Source organism: Capra hircus, chromosome 23 (assembly GCF_001704415.2).
Source record: "Capra hircus breed San Clemente chromosome 23, ASM170441v1, whole genome shotgun sequence".
Classification (NCBI taxonomy): Eukaryota; Metazoa; Chordata; class Mammalia; order Artiodactyla; family Bovidae; genus Capra; species Capra hircus.
The window spans coordinates 22,754,919-22,781,734 of NC_030830.1; the positions used below are offsets into that span (position 1 = coordinate 22,754,919).

The 26,816-nt window shown below is 53.5% G+C and overlaps 1 protein-coding gene across 2 annotated transcripts; it reads right to left on the reverse strand.

The window, feature by feature from the left end:
- Positions 751-25,832, reverse strand: NOTCH4 (notch 4). Of its 2 annotated transcripts, none has more exons than XM_018038809.1 (30): positions 25,619-25,832; positions 24,742-24,823; positions 24,273-24,565; positions 21,730-22,077; positions 21,511-21,633; positions 21,160-21,396; positions 20,888-21,043; positions 20,026-20,220; positions 18,474-18,587; positions 16,356-16,469; positions 16,145-16,267; positions 15,185-15,344; positions 14,421-14,566; positions 13,881-14,033; positions 13,557-13,674; positions 13,235-13,322; positions 12,735-12,888; positions 10,960-11,144; positions 8,439-8,691; positions 8,082-8,194; positions 6,404-6,927; positions 5,444-5,827; positions 5,170-5,345; positions 4,419-4,638; positions 4,156-4,228; positions 3,914-4,052; positions 3,115-3,410; positions 2,736-2,883; positions 2,170-2,267; positions 751-2,025 (listed from the first exon to the last, which is right to left on the reverse strand). In XM_018038809.1, exons 1-30 carry the CDS (start codon positions 25,689-25,691, stop codon positions 1,336-1,338), a joined length of 5,976 nt encoding a protein of 1,991 aa, XP_017894298.1. In that variant the 5' UTR covers positions 25,692-25,832; the 3' UTR covers positions 751-1,335. The 2 variants fall into 2 exon arrangements, with proteins under 2 accessions (XP_017894298.1, XP_017894297.1); XM_018038808.1 differs by having other exon boundaries at positions 4,147-4,228.

Genomic DNA, 26,816 nt, shown 5'->3' on the forward strand with positions numbered 1-26,816 from the left:
ATATAAGACACGAAGGGAAAGCTTTCCTCTCATCATGAAATGGAAAAGGGAGAGGACCACAACCTGACTTGGGCTTTGATCAATGCTGGTCAGACTGGCCGGCACCAAAGTGGGAAACAGGACAGAGACATTTGGGACCTCTTAATGGCAAACTGTCACACTAGCTGAGTGACTTAGACCATGAAATATGATGAAGAAAGAGATCAGGTTCTGCCACTTAATGCCTTGCAATCTTGGGCAAATACAATCTTTGTGCCTCAGATTCTCGAAGAGTAAAAAGGAGGTTTTTTTTTTTTCCCCCCATTTGTACTGTTGATATGAGGATCAAATGTGATAAAGCATTTGTCCTGTAGTGAATGCTCAATAAATAGTAGTTATTATTAGTTTTCAAAATGCTTCATGCCTGTGTGTTTCAGGTCCATCGCCACGAAAGAGGCATAACCCTACTGCTGAATGGTAGTTAAAGTTTGATGCTCTCTCCATCTCCCTCTACTTGAGGCCTCAGGAATCAGATCTAAGTGGCTATAACAAAATGCCCTTCCAAGAGGGATGAAGAGTATGCATGTGTGTGGTTTCTCACTGGATTACAGAGACTTTAGATGATTCCTTAAACTAACATAGGACCCCAAGTCTTATTCTTGCTCTTAAAACTATGCTGAAAGCTTCCATCCACATGTTGAACCTAGGGCACAAAATTCTGAAAACATGATGCAGTCAATTTCATATTTTTTCCATTCCCCAACCCCAAAAGACTGTAACACTTCAAATCATCTTTATTATGGGGTGACAGATTTGGGGTTCTTAGAGATAGTGGCGGCTAGAAGGGTGGCACTTCATCCCTGCAGTAGTTTGTTTGGGGGTAGGGTGTGGTGGGGAGAATGCAAGGAATCATCAGTTGGAGTAACCCTTGGCCCTGTCTTCAGCGCCTACACAGTGCCTGGCACACAGTAGGCGCTCAATAAATATGTTAGCGGTTTGCGGGTATTGGGGATTTCAGGCGATAGAGGCTCCCTTTGGGAACAATATACAGAAAAGAACATCTCACATTCTGTCAATTTGCAGTTCTTGGTTCAAGGGTACTGCCTATAACCCCTCATCCTTCTTTTCTGAGAGGGGCTGGCCATCTCATCAGGGTGCTTCATCCCAGGACCCTGAACCCTCTTTCCAGGGCTGCAGTTTCCCCACGTGGAAGACGATGTGATGTACATCATTTTGGGAGGGACCTCTTGATCCCTCACTTTCGAGGCACAAGGATCTTAAAATCTAGAGGCCTTCGAGACTGCTTGTCATTTAATGAGTACCCACTTTTAGAATCCCTCCCTGAAATGTAGCCTTTTATTTTTGACCCTCGCCTCCTGCATTTAAGGGTATTACTTGGGGGGCTGGGGGACCCCAGGCAACTTGAGGGGAACCCCTCTCAGGGGACGGTGTTAGGCAAGGAGGCGGGATTGGCGTGTTGGAGGCGGGGCCGCAGGCTCCTAGGGCCACCCAGTTGCAGGGCCAGTCAACAGCTGCGGCCACGCCCCCGCCCCCGGCCGAGACCCCGGATCTTCCTCGCACTATTGCAGGGTTGGGCCGAGGCCCGCGCATGCCTGCTGAGAACCTACGGCCGCGGAGGGGCGGGCCTTCTCCTGTTTCTTGCGATAGGCTCCGGCAGTGCGAGTAGGCCCCGCCCCCGTGCGCGGCCAAGTCTACGGACAAAGTCCGGGCTTGCGGACGGGCTCCGGCTGACAGCGTCCGGCAGCGCGGCACAGCCCCGCCCCCACGCGGGGGCACGCTTCCGGACGCGGTCCGCGCGCGCTGGAAGGTGCCGGCCCCGCGGCCCGGCGTGGGTTTGTGACGCGCCTCCGGTGGCCCCGCCCCTTCCAGCAGCGTCAGCAGATCCCAGTGGTTGCGCTGGCGGGCGACGTCTCCGGGTGTCAGCCCGGCCTGGTCCCGTAGCCCTCGGGCGGCTCCCAGCCCCAGCAGCAGCTGAGCTACCTCCATCGCCCCTTCTCGGGCCGCCAGGAACAGCGGCGTCTGCTCCTGCGCGAGAGGAAACAGCCAAGGGCGAGGTCAGGGAAGGCCACGCCCGCAGGACTGGCCCTCCTTCTTGACCGCTGCCCCGCCCCTTCAGGGTTTTCGCAGTTCACCTCTCCCGCTCCCAGTTTGTTAGGGGTCCCATCTAACCCTGCCATCCTGCGCGTCTTTATCGGCTCCTGCCTGGAGAAGGGAGCGGGCGGCCCGGGCGTTGTTCACGGCGGCGGCCCAGTGCAGCGCTGTTTTTCCTAGGGGACCACGTGAGAGGTAGTTACCGCGAGGCTGGGGGCCAGACGCCTGGGTTCCTGTTTCCCACGGGTTCTGCTCTTGGGGGAAGGGTTGTTCCGCCCGCCGGGTCCCTCCGAGGCGGAAGCGTTGCCCAGGTGACGGTCGCCCTGCAGGAAGCGTTGCCCCTGGTGACGTCACCGGCGCGCGGGAGGGACAATAGGGCATTGTTCTGGGGTCTATGGGACCGGCAGGCCGCGTCCCTCCCACGAGACCCTTCTCCGTTTTCACAGACACTCTTCCTCCATCCTAGTTGCCGGTGGGCAAGGGCAGCGTGTGTGTGTGTGTGTGTGTGCTCGTGTGCGTGTGTGTGTGAATGCCCCAGGTTCCGGTTGGTTCCTCTGCTGTCCCCCCCCATTTTTTAGATCTTACCTCACACCCCATTTGCTCAGTTTCTCTATAGCACAACATCAGCTTCTCCACATCCATACCCCATTTGTCTCTGGCCCCCACATCTGCTTGGGCTGCAATCAGTTCTTCAACCAGGTCTTCGACAGCCAGCCTGGCGGCCAACATCAGGGCTGTGGTCCCATCCTCTGTCCGTGCATCCACTGCAGTCTGTCTGCTGCGGAGTAAGAGCTGGAGGGGCCAGAGAGGACCAATGACTGCTGGTATATCTGGATTGCCAACTAAGGCCCCTCTTACTGCTAACCCACCTCCCAATCCATATTCAGTTCTGTTCTTCTGTTCTTGTTTCTCTATCAGTCCCCAGTCATCACCTTCCTCTTTGCCAAACCCTGGAGAAGGCTTTTGCCCAGCCTTACTTGCAAGCTTGCCCAGTGTCCTTTAGCAACCCCAGTGTGCACTGACCTGGCAAACCTCCCTAGCATCAGCAGCCACAGCCGTGTGAAGAGGGGTGCGCCCTGCCCGGTCTGGCTGGTTGGGGTTGGCTCCAGCCTCGAGGAGGCGGCGGGCAGCGGTTGGCCGGGAGAATCGAGCAGCCAGGTGCAGGGGTGTCTCCCCCGTACCCACAGTGTGAACCTGGGGACAGGCCCCTCCCTCCAGCAGAGGTTCCCAGGGCTCAGGACTTCCCAGCCATGTCTCCTGGTAGGTCCTGGACTCCACGCCCCCACAGCAGACTGCTGACATCAGGGGTGTCACCCCATCTGTGGATGAGACATGAGAAATGGGGGACAACTGGGAAAGTGGGAGAACATGGAGGCTCAGGGAGAATCACAGCCTGAGGTGTCAAGAAGCCCAGCTTGGGATCTTTATTTTTGTGTGGCTTGTGTCAGTGACTTTCTGTTTTGCTCTGGGCTTCAGTTTCCTCCTCTGTAAAAGGAAGTGTCAGGTCTTAATACTTTAACATTTTAGAGCAGTGATTCTCAAACTTGAGTCCTGGTTCAGACTCACCTACAGGGCTTGTTAAAACACAGATTCCCCAGTATTTTGAATTGAGTCAGAAGCTCTGGAGTGGAACCTGAAAATTAATAATATTTCTAACAATTTCCCTGGTGATGCTGCTGCTTCTGTCGGGGGACCACACTTTGACTGTTCTGAAGCACTTACTTTAGTATTGGTTAATCCAGTTCAGATATCAGAGGACTTTGTGATTCTAAAAGGGGTCAAAGGGAGTTTTCATTTTCTTGGTCTAGGTTGACTCACGTACCAGGTCCCTGGGTGTCCACGTCAGGGACATCCATCTCAGAATCCTGGGGAGGAGTCAGCATGGCTGCCTGGGGGAGCTCTTGGCAGTCGCTGCTCAGAGACCAGAGCTGGCACTTGGGGGGTGAGGCCATTTCTTCAGCCTTGGGGATCAGAACAAGGGTCAGTGAAGGCAAGGTGACTCGTCCCTTCAACCCCTCCATCACTTTAGGGCCATTCTTGCCCCACTGCTTTCACCTGGCCCACCTCTTCTCCTTCCTTGAGGACTGAGCACATCACAACACCATCCTCATCCATTTCTGCCTCTGCTTTCAGCGCCCTGGAAGGGGGTGGGTGGGGAGAGGACCTTCAGGGCTCCAGAGATTCCCAGCAGCCTTCCCACTTCTCTCCCCTTCCTGTCCCTTCCTGTGTCTTCAGGTTCTGCAATAGCTTCTGTTCTTGCTTCTGATCACCAATATCTCCATGGGAAAGAGTCCCCTCCCTGAGCCCCAGTTCTTTCTCACTCTCACTTGAGGCCGATGCTGTCCTCGCCCAGGGGGGGTCGACGTCGACGGGAAACTGGCTGAGTCCGGGGCCTGCGAGTGAACCCAGGGGGCAGCCAGAGGGCCCCATGCTCTCGGCGCTTGCGTCGGATGAGCTGGAGGACAAGAAGAGCCCCAAGGGCCAGGAGAAGGACCCCGACCACGGGGGAGCACAGTACAGGCCAGGGAAGCTGGTTGGCAGAGGGCTCTGGTGGAAGAGACACAGAAAAAGAGGCCATGCTTGGTGAGGCTGGGTACTCTGGTGAGACCTTTGAGCAAGTGCAGATACCTCTTTTTGCCTCAGTTTCCTCAACTGTAAAATAGGAATAATAATAGTACTTGCCTCATAGGGTTTGTTGGAAGGATTAAATAATACTGTAAAATGCTTAGAGCAAGGCCTGGCGCATAGTAAGTAGCATATTAGAGTTGTTATTCTTTCATAATGCTATGAACGGTTTGATTTGCAGATGATTGGATAACTCTTGGCTTATTAGAAAAGGCCAGAACTCAAGGTTTGTGGGCGGTGTGTGATAGAGGTTAGGATAAAAGACTCAGGGAGATGGAGATTGCAGAGCAAATGGGTTGTGAGGAGATATACTTAGAGAAGAAGGTTAACAAGGGTAAGTCTCCACAAACAACATTTGGGGTCTCAGTGCTTCTGTTTCATTTGATTTTGTTGAGGTTGCTGGCGTGAAAGCTGGCCTGGGAGCAAAATCAGGGAAATGACAGGATCACCTACCAGTGCCTGCACGAGGGTGGGCAGCCAGCAGGGGTCCTGGCAGTAGGGGTTCCAGGGCCCCCACTGCGGCCATCGCAGCAAGGAAGCGGAGTAGGAGCCCAGGGTCCCAGGGGCAGTGGGATGCAGGGTGCTCGGGGCCACAGCGGGACAAGTCCACACCCATCACCACCACAAACCTGTGGGGAAGAGACCCCGGGGTTGGTCCCTGGCTCCCCTCTGCCGGTTAAAGAACTGATGTCTTTCCTCCCCCACCTTGCCCCCCCGTGGTTCTTACCCAGTGCTCAGGGAGTCTGTCTCCTTGCCTGTAGGCTCTGTTTGGGGGGCTGCTCTCTCCTGCTTCGAGGGGTCTGGGGTTCCTCCTAGCTCCTCTTCTGCTTGGGCTCCAGGATAGGGGTATACCATGTCCCTGCCTTCACTGTCCTTCCTCACCCAGAGCCCTACCCTCAGAGTCAGGGACAGCACCCGGGCCAGGGCAAGCAGCTGCTGGTCCAGGGTTGAGGGGCTCAGCACCACCAACAAGGCCAGGGAGGGCCCCCACTCTGAATTCCCATCTTCCGGCCTGCAGTCACCCCCGTCCCAGCCACACTCTGCCGTGTTGCAGCCCTTTTCGCAGTGTCCATTGTGGAAGTGATCGCGGCAGTACTGGTCATAGGCTGGACTGTGGGGTGAGGAGATGGGGGCTCAGGACTCTGAAGAAACCTGATTCCCTCGTCCCAGAAAGGATTCCTGATACTCTACAGACTCTAGGGCTCTCTGCTTAGTGGGGGCAGTTCTGGAGTAGTGGGTTTACTCCCTGGACTGTAGCTAGTCCAGACACCCTAATATCTACTGACCTTTGTTTCCTAACACTGTCCCCTCTCTACCCTCCCCAACTTCTGGCTCCCTAAAAGGGAGCCCTTTTCCCTCAGGGATGCTGGTTGCTAGGGGAGATTCTCCATGGCAACAAGAGTTGCCTGGCTTGAGGCCAGGGTTCCCATGACACTCAGAGGGTAGCCCAGACAGGCAGTGCCCTCTTTCTTGGTCCCCATGTTAAATATTCATGCTGCCTCATTCCCTAGGGTTGGAGTCTAGTGTCTTCTATCCTTGTTTAGCAATGGTTATTAGAGTGGAAGCTCCCCGGAGCGTGAGGCTATGATCACACTGTAACTCAGACTCTTCTTTGTCTTTCCGTCTGTCTTCATCCTGCCTCCCCCACCATCCCCCGCCCATCATCCCAAATCAGTTTCAGGCTCACGTGCAGGCTGGAGGAGTCTCACAGTCGTAGCCATCAAACAAACACTCTTCAGAGTCACACTGTGGGTGGCACTGCCCGTCCCGGAAGAGAAGCCAGCACCGGGAATGGGAGGGGCAGCCCTTCCAGGGGTCTGGGACCCCCAGGGAGCAGTCCCCCCCATCCCAGTTTCCGCCTGGGCCACTGCAGCCAGCATCGCAGGCCCCATCTCCACTTCTGCCCTCGCATCCCTTGACTCCGGGCCTCTGACACCGGGGCCCTGGAGAGCTGGCAGGGCAGGAACAGCGAAAGCCTGGGCCCCCTAGCCCGGGTGTCTCTGAGCAGCTACCATTGTGTAGGCATGGAGAAGGAGGGCCGCAGCCTGAAGGAGCTGGTGGGGTCAGGCAATCAGGACCCCCATAACCATTGAGGCAGGCGCAGCGGGGTGGGAGTCCAGGCTTGGGGGAGGGCAGACAGAGGCCACCATGGTGGCAGTGATGGAGACCGCAGGAGGGGGCTCTGTGGCTGCAGGTGGGGCCTTCAAAACCCTGTGGAAAAATGTAATTTGTAACAACAATAAAGGCAAAAACAGTTATAAAGGGAAAAAAGTAATTTGTAACAATAGTAAAGGGTAAAATGTAATTTTTGGGTTAAGTTCACTGGTGTTATCTTTTAAATAAAGGAAGGCTATGCATAAACTAATGTTAATTTGTATTTTACTGTACCATGAACCAGGGTTTAAGATTAACCTAGGGCTTCTCTCATAGCTCAGTAAAGAATCCGCCTGCAATGCTGCAGACCCTCGTTCGATTCCTGAGTCAGGAAGATCCGCTGGAGAAGGGATAGGCTACCCACTCCAGTATTCGTAGCCTTCCCTTGTGCCTCAGCTGGTAAAGAATCCGCCCGCAATGCGGGAGACCTGGGTTTGATCCCTGGGTTGGGAAGATTCCCTGGAAAAGGGAAAAGGCCACCCACTCCAGTATTCTGGCCTGGAGAATTCCATGGACTGTATATGTGTAGTCCATGGGGTTGCAAAGAGTCGGACACAACTAAGTGACTTTCACTTTCACTTTCCCTGGGGTCCAGTGGTTAAGGATCTTTCTGCCAATGCAGGGGACACAGGTTCGATCCCTGGCCTGGGACGATCCCACATGCCATGGGGAAATTAAGCCTGTGTGCCACAGCTACCAAGACTGCTCCCTGAAGTCTGTAAGCTGCAGCTACCGAAGCCTATGCCTAGAGCCTAGAGCCTGTGCTCGGCAACAAGAGAAGCCACCACATTGAGAAGCCCCTGCTCCTTGCAACTAGAGAAAGCCCTGGCGCAGCAATGAAGACCCAGGGCAGCCAAAAATAAGTAAATAAATATAAAAAGACGAACCCATTTTCATGCATCTGAGATCTATAAACAAATACACACACTGAGTTAAAAGAACTTATTCACGGTCACCCAGCCAGCCTTGCAGACCTTCCTGCAGGCAATGTCCATGACTTCTGAAAGTTCCATTCAAACTTCCACCTGATTCTGCCTTTCCCCATCGCTGCTTCTGAGGGCCAGGTCCCCCTCTGGACCTGAGATGGCTTTCTCTGATAATTCCTTCTCGGGTGACCCCCCCCCCCACCCCCCACCCCCCCGGTTCCCAGCTCAGGGTTTCTTTTGTGTTAGCGTTGGGGGCAACAGAGGAAGCAGCCTGTGGTCACTCACCTGGGGGCAGTGGCAGGTGAATCCTGGGGGTGTCCCTGCTGTGGCCTCACATGACCCCCCGTGGGCACAGGGCTGGCTCTGGCAGGGGTCTAGCTCCACTTCACACCACTGGCCTGCGGTGGGGTGGGATTGAACATGACACTGCTTTAGTCGCGGCCTCCTTCCCAGCTCATTCCTGGGAGTCAGCCCAGCACTCGCTGCCCAGGCCCAGGGATGGTGGTGCATGTTCTCTAGGCTGGGGTCTGAGGCAGGGAATGGGCCAGATGACCAGGCTGCCTTGTGGGTGGGGCTTGTCTGGCCTTCCATGGTCAGTTCAGCTATGGCTAGAGATGCTCACGCCCCTATCTCAGGCCTCACCTGTGTGTCCAGGCAGACACTGGCAGTAGAAGGCGTTGGCCAGAGAATGGCAGGCTGCAGTGCCTGTGGGGTGACAGGGCCTGTCCAGACACTCATCCACGTCCCCCTCACAGCGCAGCCCCACAAAGCCCGGCGGGCAGGCACAGTGGAAGCCTCCGGGTTTGGAGGTGCAGGTCCCCTGGTTGTGACAGGGCTGGGATTGACACGCGTCTGGTTCCTTTGAGCAGTTCTGTCCACTGTAGCCGGGTGCACACTGGTAGGCAAAGAAGGTCAGACAGGGAACCAGTAAGTGAGCCCCTCCTGGCACTCTAGGGACCCAGTGCAAGATGGTCTGCCTACCATCCCACCTTCCAACTCAAAGCATCACTCAGCTCACCCTCCATCACAGTCACGTGTAGCCTAACCCTTTCACCTCAGTTCCACACGAGACACTATTGTTTGGTAATATGGACCTTGTCCCCTTCCAAGTCCCAATCTCTATAATTCATTACCACTAGATATAATTCCATTTTTGATAAAACCTTCCTCTTCCAACCACACACCCACTGGGTTCTCTCATGCTTTATTAGTTTATAAGCTTTTATTAGACTTCCCTGGTAGCTCAGATGGTAAAGAATCTGCCTGCAATGCAGGAGACGGGGTCAGGATGATAGCCTGGAGAAGAAAATGGCAACCCACTCCTGTATTCTGGCCTGGAGAATTCCATGGACAGACCATGAGATTGCAAAGAGTCAGACACGGCCAAAGGACTAACACTTTTGCTTTCAGGCATTTATTGAATTGCCTACTTTGTGCCCAGGTATCTTTTCAGGCTCTAGGAATACAAAGAAAATTAGAACTGCTTCCCTGCTTCCATGAAATTCTCAGTCAACCAGAGAAGAGACAGCTATCACTGATTGTGTGATTTATACACATAACCTCTAGAACTCTCCTGACCACCCTCTCTATGGGTCATCTCATTTGACTCTCACTTTGCGGAAAAGGAAACTGATTCCTTGAAAGATAAGTGCCTTGCACAAGTCACACAGCTGGTAGGTGGCAGAGCTGGGATTCAGCACAAGTCTATGACTCAGTAATTCATGACCTTAACCATTTTCTGATTGTTTCATATCCTGCTGGTGAGAAAAGGGTCATTGTGAGGTCTGTACCATGTGGTGAGTTCTTGCAGGAGGAAGGAGAGTATGCAAGAATGGAGTACCAGGAAGGTTTCAGAAAGGTGGAGAAAAAACAATTCAGAGAGAGTCTGAGGAATGCCCAGAGGGTTGGAAGAAGCAGATGAGGGAGGTGGGAGTTTTGAAAACTTCTGGAGGAAGGAGTTTCATAAAAGAGGAAGTAGAGCTGAGTAATGGGTGCACGGGGGTTCACTACTTATCAGTACACTGTTTTTGTGTATGTTTAAAAATGCCTGTAATAAAAAGTTAGAAAATACATTGAAAATTTATAGAAAGAGGGTAGTTATGGGATTGTGCCTTCTATTCAAAGTCATGGATGTGAGTACACGGATCAGGTTGCTTGGAATTGAAACCCAGCTGTGCCTTCCTGTCCTGCTCAGTGACCTGAACCACCAAGGAGAGGCCCTAACCCAGTCTGGAGAGAAGTTAGGGACATTTCCCTGAGGCAGCTGCCTCCTGGACACCAGCCAGTGGAAGAGGGGTGAGGAAAGCCACCAAAGAGCCAGTCTGGGGTGTGGGGAAGCCAGCTCCAGTTTTGTGTTGCTGGAGCAGAGTTGAGCGGGGGGTGAAGAGAGATGAGGCCTGAAAGGGAGGCAGGGCTGGGTCACGCCGGTTTGGGACTTCATTGTGGAAGAGGTGGGCAGTCACTGAGGGTTTTTGTGTTTTTTGGCCATGCTGCGAGACATGTGGCATCTTAGTTCCTCAACCAGGGATTGAACCTGTGCTCCCCGCATTGGAAGCATGTCTTAATCACTGGTGAAAGTGAAAGTGAACGTGTTAGTTGCTCAGTCATGTCTGACTCTTTGTGACCCAATGGACTGTAGCCTGCTAGTCTCCTCTGTCCATGGAATTCTCCAGGCAAGAATACCGCAGTGGGTTGCCATTCCCATCTGCAGGGGCTCTTCCCAACCCAGGCGTCAAACCCTCGCCTCTTGCACTGCAGGCAGATTCTTCATTAGCTGAGCCACCGCGAGGGAAGTCTGCACTGAAAGGTTTCAAGTAGGAGAGTGGCAGGCCAGCTTAATGTTTTCAACAGAGCACCCTAGTGGTGGAATAGAGGGTGAAACTTTAGGAGAACAAGTGTGGAGACAGCGATGATATTGTTAGGAGGCTGATGCAGGTGTCCAGGTGGAATGCGTCGAAGGCCTGGACTAAGGCAGTGGGATGAGGGTGAAGGGGCGAGGACAGAGCTGAGAAATGCTTAGGAGGGAAAACAGCTTGACTTGGTGGTTGGTTGGACGTATGGGGTAAATGAAAATGCCTTCTCCCTGCCCTTTCTGCCCCATGACTGCTGTTTTCCATATCCAGCCCAACTTTGTCTTCCCCCCGCCTCCTCTAGACCTTCTCACCTGGCAGAGATAACCATTGGGTTGGGCCACACAGGTAGCCCCATGCTGGCAGGGCCTGGACTCACAGGGGTTCACCTGGTCCTGGCATGTACTGCCTTGGAATCCAGGGGGACAGTGGCAGAAATGGGAGGGGCCGCTGTCAATGCAGACGCCTCCGTTCTGGCACAGGGAAGAGACTTCTGTGCCTGGGAAGAGAGACAATAAAGCTAAGTGGGTTGGGAGGATGTGCAGGGGCCCCAGACACTGAGCAGAGAGGTCCATGGAGGGACCACTAATACCTCTGGGGTGGGCGGAGGCCACCTGGAGCCTGAGGAATCAGTAGGCTCCTGAAGCTGAAGAGATTAAACAAGTTCGGAACATGGATGGACCTAGAGATTGTTGTATTAAGTGAGTAAGTCAGAGAAAGACCAATACCATATGATGTTGCTTATATGTGAGATCTAAAAAAAAAGAAAAGATACAAATGAACTTATCTCCCAAACAGAAACAGATTTACAGATGTAGAAGATAGATTTATGATTACCAGGGTTAAGGAGGGAGAGAGGGATAAATTGGGAGATTGGGATTGACATATATACACTTCTATATATAAAATAGATAACTAGTAAAGACCTACTATGTAGCACAGAGAACTCTACTCAGTACTCCATAATGGTGTATATGAGAAAATAATCTAAAAAAGACTGTTTCTTTTTTAGATTCACTTTGCTGTACACCTGAAACTAATACAACATTGTAAATCAACTATACTTCAATAAAAAAAATTAAGTTCCTTCTCTTGCATATTTTGTCAGAATGAAGAGAAATACCTCTTTTTTGATTTATCAGAGCATTATAAGCAACTATATTCTTGGCCTTAAACAAGTCTCAAACAAGGAAGAACTCAAGAGAAACTTCAGGTGGAGGCACTTGGCTTAACAGTCTAACTCCATCCCCTGGGTTTTGCCATTCTCTGATGTTCCCTCACTGTGATTCCCAACAACCATCTCCACAATGGTCTCTCCCCTGAGTTCTTCTCATATTAAAACTAATTTGAGGACTTCCCTGGTGGTACCACGGATAAGAATCCTCCTGCCAATGCAGGGGACACGGGTTCCATCCCTGGTCTGGGAAGATCCCACATGCCTAGGAAGAGCTAGGCCCTCAGGCCATAACTGCTGAGCCCACATACAACAACTACAGAGGCCCGTGCGCCTGAAGTCCATGCTTCACAAGAGAAGCCACCTCAATGGGAAGCCCCATGCAACACAATTAGAGAGTAGCCCCTGCTCTCTGCAACTAGAGAAAGACCTTGAGCGGCAATGAAGACGCAGCACAACCAAAGATAAAAAATTAAAAAAAAAAACTTATTTGAGCAAGGAAGGTATTCTTTTACCAGGGAGTTGTCATAACATCCAAGTGAGGGGGTCATGGTGAAGTGTGTTGCGTGTGGTCGGTTAAGTGTGGTTCACTCTGAGTTATAATGGTAATGACAGTGTTGAGTTGTTCCACCCCGGATCACTGGGTTATGTTCCTGGTACTTGTGTTAAACTGGAGTCTGATTGGCTGGGCTGTGTAGTGTTGCTTGAATTGTGTTGAACGTGGTTCTAGGAGTTGAGTTGTGTTAGGCTGTCCTGGGTTGTTGAGCTGCAGCTTCAATAACTGGTTGGTGTGTGTTGCTTCGACTTTTAGTTGGTCAGTTGGCCAACTGTTGTGTGTGGATGTCCTTAGGGATGGGTTTGAGGAGGAGACCTTTTTGCTCTTCCTCTGCTCCCTAGCCGGTCTTGGGTTGGTACCTTGGCTCAGAGCAACCCTCTGGCAGGAGGACAGCGGCAGGTTGCAGAGAGGCCCAGTCCATCCCTGGAGGCACAGGCACTGAAAGGAGGGCCCAGTCTGGAGGCAGTGGGAATTTTGTGGGCAGGGCTTCTGGGCGCATAAGTCCATCAGCGTCTGAAGGTTAGGAGGGAGCGTGAGGCAGGAAGGAGCATCAGGTTCCCAGGCCCAGAGATGGTCCTCTGCCAGCTCCTCAAAATCCCTTCCCCTGAAAACTGTCTCCTGAATGGTCTGGGACCAGGTCACCCTCCCTGGTTTCCTTGGATACGTGCATCCCAGAAGAGTTGCTGGGATCAAAAATCCTTTCAGCGAACCATACAGATCTCGTGCTCAATTCCTAGACTCCCAAACCTCCTTTCACCTCTCCTAAGCTTCCCTGCTGCCCCCGTCAATGCCCAAGGCCCTCTGACTGGAGCTCTCCCGCCCCCTCCTTCCTCTGCACGCCTGGCTCCCGGCCCCTCACCTGACAGCTGCCTCCTGTGTAGCCAGGGGGACAGAGGCAGCGGGGACCCTGAGGGCTGTCTTGGCAGGTTGCCTTGTTCCTACAGGGGCTAGATGAGAGAGAGAGAGGGCACAGCAGGAGGAAGGAAGGTCAGGGAAGCAAGGGGTGGGAGTGTGTGGTGTGTGAGGAGGCAACCGCTGGGGAGGTGGGAAAGCCAGAGGGAAGGCAGAGTGGAAGGCTGCGGGGCGTGGGGTGAGAGGCAGCACGGAGCCCCAGAGGAGACGGAGCGGAAGGCTGGCAGGGGCACCCTCCCTTCCTCCAGGGGTCTGTGTGCCCTGCTCACCTGTCCGCGCAGCTGGGACGGGTCCTCCCCTCGCAGCGTGGGCCCTGGAAGCCTGGGGCACAGAGGCAGGAGGAGGTGCCCGGCCTGTTCACACAGGTGCCCCCATTGAGGCACGGTGCTGGAGAGAGGAGGCTGTGAGGGGTTGGGTTCCTTGCCTGTAACCTGGCCTGTGACCTGAGTCACACACAGGGCACCGCCCCCCTACCCTGCCAACTTCCCCACCCAAACAACGGCTCCATGTGTCCAGTTAATTTTTTACCAACATACCCTGACCCCCTTCTGCATCCTTCTGTGGCCCAGCCCTAGGACGTGGTGGGAACTCACCAGAGGCACAGTGGTCAATGCTGGTCTGGCAGCGGAGCCCAGTATGGCTCAGAGGGCAGGCGCAGGAGTAACCCCTGGGGCTGGGGCTGCAGGAACCACCATTGAGACAGGGGCCCGAGTGACAGGCTGTTACCTCCTCACTGCAAGTGGGCCCTAAGGGAAGTGGGTGGGGTCTGAGAAAGTGAATCTTCCTTTTCTCTCTTCCTTTTCCTTCCCTTCCTCATCTCCATCCACACTGTTCTCCCACCCAACCTTTTTCTATTCTCACCACCTCCTGCACTGTAGCCCATGCCCAATTCTTTTAATTTTTTTGGCTGCACCTGCAGCATGCATGTGGAATCTTAGTTCTGGGACCAGGGATCAAACCCATGTCCCCTGCTGTGGAAGTGCAGAGTCTTAACCACTGGACCACCAGGAAGTCCCAGCTCTTCTTGGTGGTGACTGAGACCCAGAGCCCTTTGGACACATGTCTCCACTGGCCTTGCCCTTGATTTAGATGGTGGTCAGCCCAGGGTATACATGGTTTAGGGAGCGCCTCACCTGTGTAACCTGTGGGGCAGGTGCAGTTGTAGCCAAAGGGCTGGGGGTGGCAGGTCCCTCCGTGGGCACAGGGGGTGGAGACACAGCCCCCCAGATCTGTGTCACACTCTGGTCCTGTCCAACCCCCATCACACACACATGAAGATCTGGTCATAGAAAGAAAGGGTGGAGGTTCTATTCTCTCATCCCCATTGGTCAGACCCCTGTGACTGCTCTCTTTCTGGTCCTGAGACTCTGGCCCCTTTCTCAGGGGCTTTGCTCTCAGCATTGCCCCCACTTTTGCCTGACAAACCCCACTAATTTTCTCCAACTAGATCTATCCATCTATCCATTTATTCCTTCTATAACTTGTTTATTGTCTGTTTTTCCATCTTAAAACAAAAGCTCCGTGTGGTTAGATATGAAAACTTGGTCTCTTTTGTTTTGTGCTGTTTTCCCAGCGCCTGGAAATGTATCCACACGTAATAGACACTCAATAAATATTTACTGAATGAATGATGAGATGAATTGGTCCTGGAATTTAACACATTTCTTTTTGCTTTGATCCTCCCAAGTCTTGTTCCTCTATTTATGAACTCTCCCCTCATTGGATAACACTCACCAGTCAAGCCCTCCCATTGGTTGTGATCTCAGAACTTTGTCCTTTCCTTCCTACTCCCATTGGTCATTTCCTACAGACCAGCACCTCACTGGCTGTCTTCTCCTGCCCTAGTTGAGAAGGACCCAGAGGAGACTATGAATGGGGAGAGCCTGGAAGATGTTACCTCTGGCAGTGCCCGTGGTGGCAGGTGCAGTTGTCCTCTGTGGGGACACAGCCTGGGTTTCCATCGGGGCAGAGGCAGTGGGCACTGTCCTCCTGATCCTTACATTTTTGTTTGGGCTGGCACAGGTTGGGGGCACACAGGGGAATTTCACAGAGATGGCCTACGGTGGGGAAATGAGTCAGAAAACAAAGTCCGTCTTTGTCCTTGATGAGTTTGGAGGCACTTCTTATGCGTGACGTGCTCACTCCCCATTACCCTATCCTCCAGTGGCTCCCTGATGCCTCAGGATACCAGCTTCTTCAGAATGACGCATGGGGTCCTGCATGACATGACCTTCCTAGAAGTGCTACGTTTCTCACCTTTGCCCCGGTATCCCAAGTTCTGGATGTCCTACATTTCCTTAAGTGGGGTGCGTTTTCTCCCCTCCCTGTCCCCAGTGCCTTTGCAGGTGCTGTTATCTGTGGCTAAAACACACTGCCTAGCATTCTGTCTTGACAAACTCCTACTCAGCCTTTACGACTCGGTTCAGCCATCCTTTCTCATCTCTAGTCTGGGTTGGTCAATTCTTTGTGTTCCTATAGGATCCTATGCATTCCTCAGAGCTAACAAGAGACCTTCTGGTCTTTCTGCAGTATATTTAAAGTCTCTCAAGTATAGCAACTCAACTTTGTGTCTGTGTCGGCATAGTAGGCAGTTAACAAATGTTTGCTAAATAAGCAAGTGAATGGCTTGCCTTTGAATCTCCTCCTCTGCTCCTGGTCTCCAGTCATAACACTCATGTTGAGCCAGATGTGAGTCCTACAGTAACACCCTCAGCGCCTGTATGGTTGTGCAGTTTTTGCACTGCACAACTTTCAGGGATTCCTTTCTCATTCTGTTCTCACATCCCAATCCTCAGACACTCATCAATGACTCCACCCCAGTTGTGCTCCAGTTCTTTCCAACCTCTCCCCTGCTGACCTGTGAAGCCAGAAGGGCAGACGCAAAGGAAAGCTCCCGGGAGGTCAAGGCAGCTGGCTCCAGTGGGGCATGGGCCACTCAGACACTCGTCCACCTCCTCCTGACAGCGTGGGCCTTCAAAGCCTACGGTACAACAAGGGAATCAGGGCCCTTCATGGAAGTCTGCCCCTATCCCCACTGTCGCCTCCAGTGTTTTTGAGCCCCAGTTTACCTGGGGGACACTTGCAATGGAAGGATCCAGGCTGGTCCTGGCACTCCCCGCCATTGGCACAGGGGGAGCTTTGGCATTCATTGATGTCCTCCTCACACCGGGGGCCGGTGAAACCTGGTGGGGTGGGGAGTAAGTGGTGAGAGATGACCAAGGTCTTTTTTTCTTTTTTTTACTCTCTCTAGACTTATGAAGGACTTTGTTACAAATGTTTAAGATTTAAAGGCAAGAAGAAGAAGTTAAGAGTTAACACTTGTATTTGGCTTTTTCTTTGTTATTTAGTTGCTTAGTCCAGTCTGACTTTTTTGTGACCCCATGGATTGTAGCCTGCCAGGCTGCTCTGTCCACAGGAGTTTTGGGCAAGATTATTGGAGTGGATAGCCATTCCCTCATCCAGGGGATCTTCCAAATCCAGGGATGGGAACCTATGTCTCCACATTGCAGGTGAATTCTTTACCACTGAGCCACTGGGGAAACCTAGCTTTCTCTTTACAAATATAGAAATCACATGGTTACAAATTGCAAGGAGAGAATCTTGTTTCAAAGGGTTTGGGTTTTGAGGTTTTGTATAAATGTGTCATTATATGACAAAGGCCCCAATGTGGGGGCTTCTCTAATAGTGATTTGAATTTCAGGACATAATGGAGCATAACTTGGTAACTTTAGCCTTCATATAAGTAAGGCATAACTAGATGTGTGTACTAATGCTGGAAATATATTTTATCAAAAGAATAAATACAAGTCCTGGCCTTTCCCCTTGCTAGGAAAAGTGAACCTGAGGAACTTCCAGAGAAGACATCTGGGGCAGGCGGAGATGACAGGAGGGTGATGCATAAAAGTGAAACTCAGCCACTGTCAGCCATGTGACTTTGGGCAAGCTACCCAACCTCTCTAGGTTCCCCTTTCTTCCTCTGTGGGCTGCCTTTATGGCTCAGCTAGTAAAGAATCCGCCTGCAATGTGGGAGACCTGGGTTCAATCCCTGGGTTGGGAAGATCATCTGGAGAAGGGGAAGGCTACCCACTCCAGTATTCTGGCCTGGAGAATTCCACAGACTATATAGTCCATGGGGTCACAAAGGGTCAAACTGACTGAGGGACTTTCACTCTCACTTTTCTTCTCCTGTAGAAGGAGAATGATTATATAACCTACATCATGGCACTGCTGAAAGGATTAAATGAGATAATGCTTGAAAATACATAACCAAGTGCCTGGCTTGGAGTAAATATTCAATAAACATCAGTTATTATCATAGCTGGGAGCAGAGGGATGTCCCGTGAAACTGGAGAATGAAGGTCTGGGGTGACTTTCCCTACATCCATGGCTATCAGCTCCAAGACCAATGGGGACCACAAGCAGGCAGGGGGAGGGTATGGAGGGCTCTGAAGGAGGGCTGGAGGGGAGGGTTATTTGGGTGACTTGGCAGGACAGAGATGAGGGCGGGCGAGTGAGCAGGGGAAGATTTGCAGGGTGTAAGAGGAAAGTTATGACCAACCTAGACAGAATATTAAAAAGCAGAGACATTACTTTGTCAACAAAGGTCCGTCTAGTCAAGGCTATGGTTTTTCCAGTAGTCATGTATGAATGTGAGAGTTGGACTATAAGGAAAGCTGAGCACCGAAGAATTGATGCTTTTGAACTGTGGTGTTGGAGAAGACTTGAGAGGCCCTTGGACTGCAAGGAGATCCAACCAGTCCATCCTAAAGGAGATTAGTCCTGGGTATTCATTGGTAGGACTGATTTTAAAGCTGAAACTCCAATACTTTGGCCACCTGATGTGAAGAGCTGACTCATTGGAAAAGATCCTGATGCTGGGAAAGATTGAGGGCAGGAGGAGAAGGGGACGACAGAGGATGAGATGGTTGGATGGCATCACCAACTCAATGGACATGGGTTTGGGTGGACTCTGGGAGTTGGTGATGGACAGGGAGGCCTGGCGTGCTGCGGTTCACGGGGTTGCAATGAGTCGAACATGACTGAGTGACTGAATTGAACTGAAGAGAAGACAATTTGGAGAGCAGGGGAGTTGGAGAGATGGGGCACTCCTTGGCCAGGCCTGAGAGACCTTTGAGAGGCCCCCGGTGACTGCCAGGCCTGAACCGTGGAGCAGAATCTGCACTTACCCGGCGGGCAGATGCACCGGAAGCCATTGAGCAGGTCGTGGCAGTCAGCCCGGTTCAAGCAGGGGGCCGAGGCGCATTCGTTTACCTCCACCTCACAGAGCCGCCCTTCTAAGCCTGAGAACATGCAGGTGGGGTCAGCTTTGCTTCGCCTGCCTCCCCCTTTCTGCCCCAAAGGCCAGGTTCCAGAACCAGCGCTGTCCTTGACCTGCCAGGTGCTCCACCAGACAGCCCCTCCTAGGGGGCCGCTGCATGTGGCTTGGAGAGATGAAGGGAGGCCCTGCTGCTCTGCTGGACAGTGGCTCTGTCGCCTTCAAGTATGAAAGCTCAGGGAGCAGGGCACCTGTTGGGACCTGTGGGAGGGCTCCAGGGAAGTGTCTTTTGAGGCCATTCCTCAGTTCAGAAGGCAGGGCTCACCCGGGAGGGCTGAGCAGCCTGGAGGTTCTCTAGGTACCAGTGTGACAAATGGGCGTCTGCTTGGAGGTGATCCAAGCTTTCCATGCTACCTGGGCAGGCCTCCATGCCAGGGAGACCAGGGATCAAGGTGGGGATTTGAAGGGCATTTGGGAACCTGTGTCATTCCCACACTTGTCCTGCTTCTCTAGGCTCCTCCTAGTCTCCACTGTCTCACCCTGAACTGACGCAGATCAGCCTCTGGACCTCGGCTGCCTCCCTCTTTTTGTCTGGGGAGCCTGCCTCTGAAGCTCCTTGGTATCTACAACCTTGTCCCTTGCTTGGATGACTGGATAGTGTTCTCAGCATTTTTCCTTGGACACTTCTCAGCTTAGGAGGCTGTGTGGTGTAGTGGGTGACACTATCAAAGCTCTGGGTTTGAGTCTACCACTTACTAGCTGGGCAACCTTGAACAAGCCACTTAACCCCTGCGTGCTTCAGTTCCTTCATTTATAAATGGGCATAGTATCAATGCTGACCTCAGAGGGATACTGTAAAGATTAGATAATGCCCGCAAGATGCTCAGGCAGAAGTAAGCTATTATTTGTCTAGTTTTATCCAGCTCCCTGCTATTGACTCCATTACTGTCTCCCTGGGAGATGTTTCTCCCCTTAACTCTAACTTATAGGTAGATGCTGCTTTGCAGTATTCCTTTCCCACTGAGCCAGATTCAAGCACACAGACCCTTTGGAATTTAAAAGGTTACTCTTGATCTCTACAGGGGAGTTTCCCTGAGTAGGTGGAACATTCTGGGTTGACATGAGCAGAGGCTGCAGCATGAAAAGTTTATTAACTGCTGCTTTTCTGTCCCTGGATGGGCCTCTGCATACAGTGAATCAGGCTGTACCTGCTACGGTGACCGTGAAGTGAACACAGAGTTGAGCAGTGTGTGAGCTCACTGCCATCTGTGGAAGCTCTTGTCCTGCGGGGGGCACTGGTTTCTTAAAGTTTTCATCTGGGGGATGAGGAGACGAGGAGAAGCCTTCTTTGCTGTCTGGCCCCAACTGGCCTCAGGCTAACCATTCTCTGGACGGGTCACGTACTGTGGCTTCAGCACACTAGTTCCCTGGCTCCTCCACCCAAGGCCCCATTCAGCTGGTACCTGGTGGGCAGAGGCACTGGAAGGTGGCGAGCAGGTCCAGGCAGGTGCCGCCCCGGTGGCAGGGCTGCGACAGGCACTCGTTGTGATCGGCCTCGCAGCGGGAGCCCGTGTAGCCAGGCGGACAGAGGCACTCAAAGGAGCCGGGTGTGTTGAGGCAGGAGCCGCCGTGTTCACAGAGACTGGGGCCTTGCTGAGCTGGGAGGAGAGAAGACCTGGGAGTCCACCGGGCTCAGGGTGGAAGGGCAAGAAGGCCTGAGAGGCAAGGAAAGTGTGGGGGGCCTGTCTGTGGCAAATGAGATCAGAGTGGGGAAAGGGGTTGTGACCTTAAAGTGGAGACGGAGTGGGACTTCCCTGGTGGTCCAGTGCTTAAGACTTCACCTCCAATGCAGGGGGTGTGGGTTCACTCCCCGGTCAGAGAGCTAAGATTCCACATGCCTGATGCCAAAAAACCAAAACATAAAGCAGAAGCAACTTTGTAACAAATTCAATGAAGAATTAAAAAAAATGGTCCACATTAAAAAAAAAATCTGAAAAACACTGGAGAGATGACTAAATGCGGCCTGGAGGGCTGAGTATTGGTGAGAAGACTGGGTAAGAAAGAGATGCCCAATAAGGACAAATTCAGGAAAAAAGAGATGTTCATTTCTTTATTTGGCCGCTGTGCAGCCTGTGGGATCTTAGTTCCCCGGCCAGGGATTGTATCCTGGCCTTCAGCAGTGAAATAGCGGCATCCTAACCATTGGACCACCAGAGAATTCCTGAGATGATTTCTAGTTTGAAAAACAGTTTGCCTGTTTCCCTCTTCAGTATAGAGGCTGTGTGGGGGCTTAGAGAGGGTCTGATGGGGGGGGGGGTGCCTCACCCATCTGACACTCGTCCAAGTCCTGGTGGCAGGTGGGCCCTGTGTAGCCCGGCTGACACACGCAGAGTGTGGAGCCGCTCAGGGGGTTGGTGCTGCACTGGGCTTCCTCATGGCATGGTTGACTCAGACACATGTCCTCCATGTGGCACAGGAGGCCTGGAGGGCGGGGTGGGTGAGGTGCTCAGAGGCTGATCGAAGCTCCCAGGCACTCTCCTGGGGCTTCTGTCACCTAGCATCTCCACCTTCCGCCTCCCTGAGCCTCTGCGTCACACCTGTGCGCCCAGGTGGGCAGAGGCAGGAGAAGGAGCCCACGCGGTCAAGGCAGGTGGACCCGGGGGCGCAGGTGGCGGCCACACAGTCGTCCAGGTTCTCCTCGCAGCCAGCGCCTCCCCAGCCACTCACACACACACAGTGGAAGTCGCCAGCTGAGTTCTGGCAGGTGCCCCCATTTCTGCAGCGAGGGGGACCCTGAACCTCACATTCGTCCACATCTTCAGAGCAATCCCAGCCTGTAGGGGCGTGAGAAGGGGACAGATGCTGCAGCTGGGGGCCCTGTGAAGACTGGAGAGCCGGGGCTGACCATCTGGGCCACCGGTGCCATCAGCTTGGCTTAAACGACTCACCTGTCCAGGCCTCTGGGCAGAGGCAGGTGTAGGTGCCCAGCCCATCCTGGCAGGTGCCCCCGTTCTGACACTGGTGCCCGACACAGTCATCTGGATTCACCTCACAGCTTGGGCCTGTGAAGCCTGACAGGGTCGTGTGATGAGCTGAGAGAAGGGACCCATGGGACACCACCTCCATGCCCTGAGAGGGACCTCAGGAAGACCCCTGTGAGGACGCACCTGGGGGACACAGGCACAGGTGGAAGGTGGAGTCTCTCCCTGGAACGAGTTGACAGGTGCCCCCATTGAGACAGCCCCTGGGGGTGCAGGGTCCCGGCCGGAGTCCACAGCGTGGACCCTCCCGCCCAGCGGGGCAGAGACACTGGAAGGATCCCAGGGTGTTATGGCAGATGGTGCCCTTGGGGCAGGGTCCTGGGTCCAGGTAACACTCGTTGACGTCATGTTCGCAGGCATGGCCCTCGAAGCCGGGTGGGCAGCGGCACTGGATCTGGGGGTAGGTGGCCAGACACACCCCTCCGTTGACGCAGGGGTTGGCTGAGCAGAAGTCTCGAAGCTGGCACTGCTCACCTGACGTAGAGGACAGATGGTGAGAGGGCCGTTTCCAGCAGGGCACACATTCCAGCTCCTCCAGAATGACCCGCTGTCACTCTGGGTTATCTCTGTGTCTGACCTCCGTATTTCCTTCCCTTCTTCCCATCCTCTCCCTGTCCTGGTCCATCATCCTCAGTTTTATCATTTTGGGGGAAGGGTTCTTTCTGGAGTGACCACATTTTTTTCCAGCCGAAAACTGAACATGTGGCTATTGGTGGGAGTATTGCGACTCAACCCTGCTTGGGAAAATCTGGGACTTGGTGTCTGTCCCTTTTGTGGTGACCTGGGTGGAGAAGATCCCCTGGAGAAGGAAATGGCAACTCGCTCCAGTATTCTTGCCTGGGAAATCCCATGGACGGAGGAGCCTGGTGGGCTACAGTCCATGGGATCGCAAAGAGTTGGACCTGAATGAACACATGGTGGGGAAGTAGAAAGCACGGATCCTCTGAAGATTAGCCCCTGGCTTAGCCCCGGCCAGCCGTGTGCCCTCGGGCAGTCATCTCGCCTCTCGTCCTGATTCCCTGATCTTTGGGTGGGCGCAGTGCATCACGGTAAAGAGATTCCACAGCCATACACACTGGTGGGAATGGTGGCAGTGGCTGCTGGAACTGAACCAAGTAAGCACTTTCTGAGCCTCTCCCCCTTTCCTATCCACAACAGCCTTATGAAGCGTGGACACTGGCTGACAACTGAGGATCCAGACTGCTTAAATATCATATGCAAGGTCATGTCTAGTCAGTGGCAGAAATGGTGTTGGGCCTGAGGAGGGGGCTGCCCAGAGCCCCTCCTCTGAAGCACAAGGTCTGGCAAGTCGCCACTGCCCATCCTTGTTGTCATATACGCTGGTCTCTCACACCCAGTTGCAGGCCCAGTTTCCTCAGAATCTCCCAGTTAGTTTAAGAATCTCCATTCCCTGGGTCTACTCCAGACCAATTGGAGCAGGCTTTCTGGGATGGGGGCACTAGCATTTTTAAGGCCTTCCAGGGTTGCAAAGAAGTTGGACGCGATTGAGCACACACAGTCCATCCATCCATCCATCCATCCATCCATCCATCCATCCACCAATCAGTCAAAGGTGACTGCTGTGCCTGCTCAAGTCTGAGAAGCCTTGCCTCTAGTCCACCCCTCCTGGAGGTACCTGCGTCCAAGCTCTTCCTGGTCACGTGGGCTTTGCTTCCTGGCCCAGTCCTCTCCTCCTTAGGTGCCATGGAGTCTTTCTCTCCAGGTCCTCACAGCTATGTCCTGGCACCCCTGACAGGGTAGCACACCTGCCCACCATACGTCCTGCTCTTGTGCCCCAGGACTGCACCCCTCCTCCTGGGACGGACACCCATTCCTCTCTCCAGGTCAGATCCTCCCATCCCCATCACACCTCCCACCACTGCAGTCTTCCCTGATGATAGCGTGGGCTCCCACCACTCAGAAAAGGAGCCACTCGGGTGCTCAGAATGCAGAGTATTAGAAAGATGGTACTAACAATCTTATGTGCAGGGCAGCCAAGGAGACACAGACATAAAGAATAGACTTCTGGAGTCAGCGGGAGAGGATGAGGATGGGATGATTTAAGAGAATAGCACTGAAGCATGTACATTACCATATGTAACATAGAAGTCCAGTGCAAGTTCAATGCATGAAGCAGGGCATCCAAAGCCCGTACTCTGGGACAATCCAGAGGGATGGGGTGGGGAGGGAGATTGGGGGAGGGTTCAGGATAGGGGGGCCACATGTATACCTGTGGCTGATTCATATTGATGTATGGCAAAAAACCCCATGATATTGTAAAGTCATTATTCTCCAATTAAAATAAACAAATAAATAAAGAATGCAGAGTCCTGGAGGTCCCCTGATGTGCTGGGCATTAGCCCTCTAGCTACTGGGTCAGGGGAGGTTGAGGGGGCTGGGAAAGTGGTCAGGGTGCTGTGCTAAGGGGGCTATGGCAGTAATTCTTTACCAGCTGGCTTGGAAATAGCTCAGGGTTTTAGCAGTCATTACAGTTCTGCTGGTGAATGTCAGTTTCGGGTAAATGGATCACCAAGAATTGGCTGGTTGATTCTCACGGCCTCCGTCTTCCAAGGGCTCACAGCCTCTTGGGCTCCAGTTCCATCTCTCCTACCCTGCAGCCCAGCCACGGCCCCCTCCTGTCCCTTCCTCCCTCTCCCATCAGCGCTCACCTGTCCATCCGGGCATGCAGGAGCATCGTGGGCGGCCCGAGGCCTGGAGGTGGCAGCGGCCCATTTTGGAACAGAAGGAGGAACAGGGGTCCTTGATCTGGGCCTGGCACCTATCGCCAGTGAAGCCAGAGGGGCAGGTGCAGAAGAAGCTGGGGGCCGTGGGAGAGGGGATGCCAGGGGAGCCGGGAAGGGTGGGAAGAAAGGCGTGGCAGCTGCCTCCGTTCTGGCAGGGCTGGGCATCCTGGCAGGGGTCAGGAAACTGGCATGTCTCACCCAGGAAGCCAGGGGCACACCTGGGAGGGGTGGAGAGAGGAAAGTTCACATCCTGACCCTCTGCTCCTGCCTACCTCCCTCCTTTGCCTTCATTTGTTTCTCTTCATCTGCTTTGCCTCCTTCCTTTCTCCCCCATTCTCCCCATCCCCTCCCTTGTTCCCCTTCCCCGTCTCCCACTCCCACGAGTTGCACTCACTGGCAGGTCCCTTGCCCCTGGGATAGGCTCAGGCAGGTGCCTCCGTTGGCACAGGGTTCTGGGAAACTCCCACACTGCAGCCCTAGGGATGGAGATGAGGGTGAGATGGGAGCAGGGAGCATCACGCTCCACTTGCCCTCCTTTGGATGCTCTGGAGGGACCTGCCTGCAGCAGCCCACGAAGGTGCTCCACACCACCATCGCCTCTACGCCCCTGTTCTAGTCCCCACGTGGCACTCACACCCCAGCCCCCTAGATCCCAGGTCTCTCAGTTACTAATCCCCACCCTTCCTTTCCTGTTTATTCTCTGGCCTCCCAAGTCCAGCTTCAGGCCCCATCCCTCGGAAGCAAGACAACAGGGATCAGGAGGGGGGCTGAGAGGACTCCTGGGAGGTGAATGGCTGAAACACTAAAGGGATTTCCTCTCGGAAGGGCCCAGCATTGAGCCACAGGGGGTGGGGACAGCTGGACCGGGAAAGGGACTTGGTGAGCCTTTGACTTTCCCATGTCTCCATCTCCTGTTCCCTCTCATCTCTTCCCCTAGCAGGTGGCCGCTCTGTTTCCTCTCTTCTTCCTAAATGTGATTGCAAGAGTGTGCTGTCTCCTAGTTCCAGGGCCTGCTTGGTTCTGCCCGGGGGTGGGCACCCTCTCACCCATCCCCCTGCGGTCACCACCCCTGGCACGAGGCCCACAGCCTTGGTCTGTGTAGCTGCAGGAGCAGAGTCGGGTCTCCCTGCCGACTGTCCCATTTTGGGGGCAAGAATCTTCTCCATCCAGTGTTGCCTCAAAGTGAGGACTTTGGCCCTCTGTCCCCCACCCACCGGACCACCTCCTAAGGAAGGTGGGTCGCCTGGCCTCTTGCCCCCCGCATGACTCACCTCTGGTTCTGACGGCTGGCCAGCACAGCAGCAGCAGCAGCAGCGGCAGCAGCGGCGGTGAAGGAGGCTGCATTCCAGAGCCCCTGCCCCACGGCCAGATCCCCCTGCCCCCTCCAGCGGGACCCTCAGAGCCCCTCCCTGAGGCAACAACCACCTCCTCTGCTCCCACAGCGCCTTCTTCCTCCTCCTCGGCCTGCTGCGAACCTCACGTCTGAGCTGTTTCCTGAATCACACAATGTCCTGGACACCCTAGTGATGGGGCGGGGGGAGTGGAGGAACATTGAGGGGGATGAGGGAGGGGCTTTCTTTCCCTGACCACCCCTGGGGAGGTGGTGAGGAGGAAGGACAGTGTGGCCGGAGGGCAAGTGAAAGAAGGGGGAACTGGGTGAGCGGGGGCCCCTGAAGCAGCCGTAGCCCTTCGGTTGTTAGTGTGGACTCTTCCCTTTCTATTATTGGGAACTTCACAGTGACTGCCCTGTGCCCTGGAGGAAGGTCAGGACCTGGAAGCAGAGGTGTGGGGTGATAAGCGATCTTCTTTCCCCTTCTGAGGAGAGGGTATTGTTTCATGTGGTCAGTACAGATGCTTCTCGGAGAATCCACACCTCTGCATAAACTGAAACCACTAATTCTTGGCAGACAGAACCCACAGGACCTCGGTCCTTGCTGGGAACTTCATTTTCTCCTTCTGTGGAATAGGCAAGATGCTGGGTGGTTTGGGGGGAAATCTTGGGCTTCTTTTGGAGGAGAATGTGTAAGATTGTCATCGATGATAAATGACTGTTGGCTCTACTAAACTTTGCAGTCTGGATTATCCATAGCAAACACTGCATTTGGGTGAATTCTCCTACCTCCACGTCGCCCTCCCTCCACCCAGATGTCCCTGGGATGCAAGGAATGCCGGTCACTGAATTAAAAGGTGGAATAATTAAAATCACAAAGGAGAATTCAGGGCCCTGACTCAACCAGCCTTCTTGAGTCAACCCAGGATGGCTTTGGGTTCAGCCACACACCCAGTTCCTCTAGTAGCTCAGGGAACTGAGAGTCCAGGGTGGCCGGAGGTGTCATCCAGAGCTATGCACAGCTCCAGCATTAAGGCCCCATGGCCCAGACTGGCGCACCCTGAGTATCTTTCCTTGCCAATGAGTATACTTTGCCAGCATTGTTCTTTTTTTTAAATTTTCTATTTTTTAAAACTCTT